General features: G+C 44.0%; 1 protein-coding gene across 4 annotated transcripts; it reads right to left on the bottom strand.

Moving 5' to 3' along the window:
• LOC124661653 (zinc finger CCHC domain-containing protein 9-like) lies at positions 1–3,928 on the bottom strand. Of its 4 annotated transcripts, none has more exons than XM_047199528.1 (9): positions 3,673–3,840; positions 3,521–3,579; positions 2,572–2,740; positions 2,392–2,480; positions 1,868–2,000; positions 1,540–1,632; positions 1,332–1,434; positions 800–1,093; positions 1–183 (listed from the first exon to the last, which is right to left on the bottom strand). In XM_047199528.1, the coding sequence occupies exons 1-9, from the start codon at positions 3,823–3,825 to the stop codon at positions 176–178; spliced, it is 1,101 nt and encodes a 366-aa protein (XP_047055484.1). In that variant the 5' UTR covers positions 3,826–3,840; the 3' UTR covers positions 1–175. The 4 variants fall into 4 exon arrangements, with proteins under 4 accessions (XP_047055484.1, XP_047055485.1, XP_047055483.1 ...); XM_047199529.1 differs by having other exon boundaries at positions 1–180; XM_047199527.1 differs by lacking the exon at positions 1–183 and having other exon boundaries at positions 500–1,093.
• Between the last annotated feature and the right edge of the window lie 561 nt (positions 3,929–4,489).

The raw sequence follows: 4,489 nt of genomic DNA, 5'->3' as shown, positions 1-4,489 counted from the left end.
AGTTGAGACAGATGAACTGGCACCACAAAATCAGTTATATAAGCAAAGAGGAGGGTATTGGCAACTCACACAAAGCTGTACATTTAAACCATACATCTTCTGTAATGAACACAACGTACTGGAGAGGCCACTTTCCCACCCAATTTCCCAAGGAAAAGAGCATCATCAACTGCACCTAGTCTGCTATTCAAGTCATCAATATTTCAGGAAATTAGTTGATGAGAACTCAAACGCCACCAACAAAACAAAAAGGGTATCAGCCAGTTTACGAGCCACAAACTAATGAATATCAGAGACCTATTCATGGAGGTATTTTAGACATGTGCCTGTTTTCACCTACTGGAGGTTACAGTGATAGCATTGCATTTCAAGACAGCATTCCATATATTGGCAGCAGTGAGAAGATGAGTTGGAGTGGCCTTGCATGTTGCAAGCGTACCAGAATAATGATGGTTCACTGACGCCTCAAGCACAGAATACCATATGAAGTCTATTTTCAATATTAAAACCTCCCCTTTCATTGCTTAACTTTTACTTGGTATATAGGTAGACCTTGAACACCATGGATGCGACTGATTGCTTACTCTTATCGAGTTGGAAGCACAAAAACTTGGTTTAGGTGACTGCATTCACTGGACGTGTCAGCAGTGATACTCAGTAGATGTTTCATATGATCGAAATGCAGCTTAACATATATTTTCAACTGCTCACAGTTTTCATCTTCCTAAGCTAGCATTTCGTTTTGGGCATGTCCGTCTGTTATGCCCTTTTTCTGAGCAGAAACTGCATGAATAAATACCTGAATTGGGACGGTTAACTTTCTTAGAAATATGCCCAGAAGTGCCAACCTCCACCCGTGGGGACCCAGGGCAGTTCTGACGGTTGTGACCCTTTTCACCACATAGGCTGCAATGCCGAGGCTGCCGCTGACGTTCATTGTCTGACTTTGGTTTCCCACATGTTCGGCTATTATGTCCCTTTCCCCCACATAACCCGCATCTGAATTGCACTCTGGTTGAAATTTCCCTCACTGTTGGGCAATAAAAGCTTCTATGTCCTTCTTGCCCGCATTTACTGCAATAAAATTTCACCCCTGTGGAGCATCAGGTACCAAATGTTATTCAAGTAAACTGCAAGTTCCATTTTGGTGGGAAACCAGGCTAAAAAAGGCAATGAAGTAAGGAAACAGCTAATTCTGGTACTACCACTTAAACTCAAAATGAAGAGGTGAATAAATGTACTAACGAAGAACATATAACTGTGTAAATCGACACAAACTGAGAAAATTGTCGAACTTTTTGTGTGAGTATAAGGAAAGGCAGTCCAGTCACCTTTCATGGCAATGCTTCTCTTGAGTCGATTCTCAGGATCCTTGAAGAATGCCTTTTGTTTTTCAGAAGCATGATTTCTTGCTGCAGGAGTACCTTTTGTTCTCTTTTATTAAAGCACAGAGGGAAAAAATAGATATCTGTCAGAGCCAGCTCAATTGCTCGCATTTAACAAGAACATACAATTGCACCAATTGCCAGGACATCTTACCTTGATTGCAGCAACTCTTTGAGCATGCAATTTGGCATCTTGGTGTATAATCTTCATGTGTTTAGTAAACAATCCTGTTTTAGCATTCAGACTCTGCAATTATTATAAGCTCTTTAAAAGCCAAAAGCAACTATAGATATATAGCAATTAAAAAAAGTTTGCAAAGCTGTATATTTTAAAATTGAAGAGGATGTACAGTTAACTCTAATCAGGTATAAGGTGATCTAGTGTTGTATTTCAGCTGACCGCTTTGTAGAACCATATGAGTGTAATAGACATAAAGCGTATGCTGACAAGTAATTTCAGTGTGGAAGAAAGCGCCACTTACTCTTAAAGATCGGCTAATCTTCATGGCAACTTCCGGAGATGGAGATGGATAAGCACGCTTTGATCTTTTTGAGGTGCTGATCTTTATATCTAGTTTGTCGACTTCATCATCTTCCTTTACTTTCAAGGGAGAACTACACAAGGGAAAGGGCAGCATCCTCACCCACCAATGACCGAAAACACTTTACCACACCTTTGGCAACAACCTAAGTATGTTCATTCAATTTGACATGCATGATCTACAACTGGGAATCGAAAATGATATTTTTTGATCTATCATTATTACTATGTAAAAAAGGCATATCATCTATCATTACTTTGCTTCTCGCAATGGAATTGTGTGTACTAGGTAATGCTGATGGTGATGGACCTTAGATAGTTTTAAGCCGTAATGAACATTTTAATCAAACCTCCAAAGAGATTTGCCAGCGAAAGATCTTTCTAAAGGCAATGTGATAGAAAAAACAACTAGCCGTTGGCTATAATGGACAAGGTTATACATGGAAGAGACACAGAAGAAAACACCTAGATAGAACTTCCTCCCATGGTTGTTCATCAATAGATTCTTGCCATACCACACATTCTCCATCACATTGCATACACGTCCTAATACCCTAGAAATGCATAACAATGAACTGGTAAGTTTCTGAAAAGTGCATATATTAATTTACTTAGGGCGATTTACAAGAGATTGGGAAGGGTCACCTTGCCATTGCACATAGGGCAGTCCAAACTGGATCTATCTATCCCGCACTCATTGCAAGGAGTGTATCCTCTACTCCTGCAATTAGGGCAAGGCAACTCTCGATAGTATTGCCCATTTGGACCAACCCAGGACCTCAGCTTCCCCTTCTCTGCAACCGGGGCAGTGTTCCTGCAACCAGGAAGTACTATTTTCATCAAGAGGCTACAACATGAAATCAAGATCTCGAATTCTCAATCTCAAAGCTTTCGATAGTATCCACTAAGAATGCCCGAACATTTTAAGAAGTTCCCCATTTTCCATGGACAAACATTTACGTTCAGTAATGTCAAAATGACCTAGCAAATTGGCAGTATCGTTTGATTGGGTACAGAATTCATATCTATTGGCTTCAAAACTTGTACCACGGCAATGCAATTAAAATAATTATTAATCACATGATCTTTTTAAAGGAGAATTAAGCATTTCGCCTGTTGAAGCCTTAGACTAGTCACAATAGGAAGTATCATACACTAATATCATGTACATGATACTAGTTTGTGATACTACCTCTACAATGCATAGTATCATAATATGGTATCATACTTATGCCATATTTAATGTTTTGTAGAATCTCAATGCAAATGTGTGTCATGATGTATTTTTCATGAAGTTTTCTAGGTTTATGTGTCATGATACGGCCTCATTAATTGATGTGACACATCAGATTTTACCAACATGACATGTATGATACTACTTATGATACTTCCATTGGAGCTCTAGTCTTAGGTCTACTACAAGCTAGTCCATAACTAGTTGGGGAGGCCCTGATCATCCTTCTCTGACGCCGGACATATCTCTCCCTCTCATAACCATGTCATCTTTAACATCATCTGAATTCCCTGATCACCACCTAATGCACATACCATTGGGCAGATGATGAGAAATGCGAATGGAGGGGGGAAACCGTACTGCGAGGTGCTGGGGTCGAGGTCTGGGCCGAGGAGGTCCGCCAGAGGGTCGTAGTGGAGCTGCAGCAAGGACACGAAAACAGACGGACACGACTCACAGAGTCAGAACTATGAACTGCGAAAGGGCTTCGAAGCGAACGATGGACTACGTACCGGCGCCCCGCCGCCGTCGGCCGAGGAAGCGGCCGCGTGCCCTCGGCGGAGGTGCTGTGCCGGCTGCGGCCTCGGCCGCGCCCGCTCCGGCCCCGGCGGCCTCCATCGAGCTGTGGACGGTGCGGGGCGCGCGTAAGGAAGGCGCAGCAGCATTGTGAGGGGAGGTGAGGCCTCTGTCGTACGTAAATTGAGGGCAGGAAGCGGTGGACTCGGCGTCTGTTGGCGCCACGACGGGAAGGGAGCGGCGGCGTAGCGCACCCGGAGCGCGGTGGCTGGTGGACGGGGTTGTTTGGCCGTCAGTTATGTGGCTGGCATTGCTCATCGATGGTGGGTCGGCTTTGGTCCGTGGCGCACGGAGGACCCAAATCGCGTAAAGCGCCTTTGGGTGTGAGAGGTCAGGTTAGGGCATCTCCAACGCGACCCATTTCGGACACCTAAAATGTCCGCGGGATGTCGTGCGTCCATTTACGTCTACGGCTGGCTTCAGCGAGGTGACGTATTTTCGGCGCAGGCCAGATTTCAAAAAAGAGATTGTAGCCTAAAATTTGCACGAAATTACAGCCGCAAATTGAGGTCTGCAATATGTTCATCACACTTTGCACAAGGTACAGCGCAAAGTGGAGCAAAAGGGCACAAGAAGGCCTAAACATCAATAAAAAAAGTCCAAAAGGAGGCTAAGGTGTTGGGCACATGGTGATGACGATCAGGCGTCTCGCGCGCGGATTTCGGCGCGCCTCTTCATGAACCATGCCCTGGTGTCGTCGTCGACGCCGCTCAAGTCGGCAAACATGATCCTTGTGTCTTCTGCACGGGTCTT

The sequence above is a fragment of the Lolium rigidum genome, chromosome 6 (genome assembly GCF_022539505.1).
Source record: "Lolium rigidum isolate FL_2022 chromosome 6, APGP_CSIRO_Lrig_0.1, whole genome shotgun sequence".
Classification (NCBI taxonomy): domain Eukaryota; kingdom Viridiplantae; phylum Streptophyta; class Magnoliopsida; order Poales; family Poaceae; genus Lolium; species Lolium rigidum.
Note: the sequence above shows the minus strand (reverse complement) of the source record. Positions and strands in the feature narration are given on the sequence as shown.

Excerpts from the sequence above, each read along its gene's own strand:
- LOC124661653 (XM_047199527.1), bottom strand. The coding sequence starts at position 3,825 with ATGCTGCTGCGCCTTCCTTACGCGCGCCCCGCACCGTCCACAGCTCGA. Across the intron at positions 3,580-3,672 it reads CCGACGGCGGCGGGGCGCCG|CTCCACTACGACCCTCTGGC; the intron begins GTACGTAGTCCA and ends TCCTTGCTGCAG. Across the intron at positions 1,633-1,867 it reads AGATTAGCCGATCTTTAAGA|AGTCTGAATGCTAAAACAGG; the intron begins GTAAGTGGCGCT and ends TAATAATTGCAG.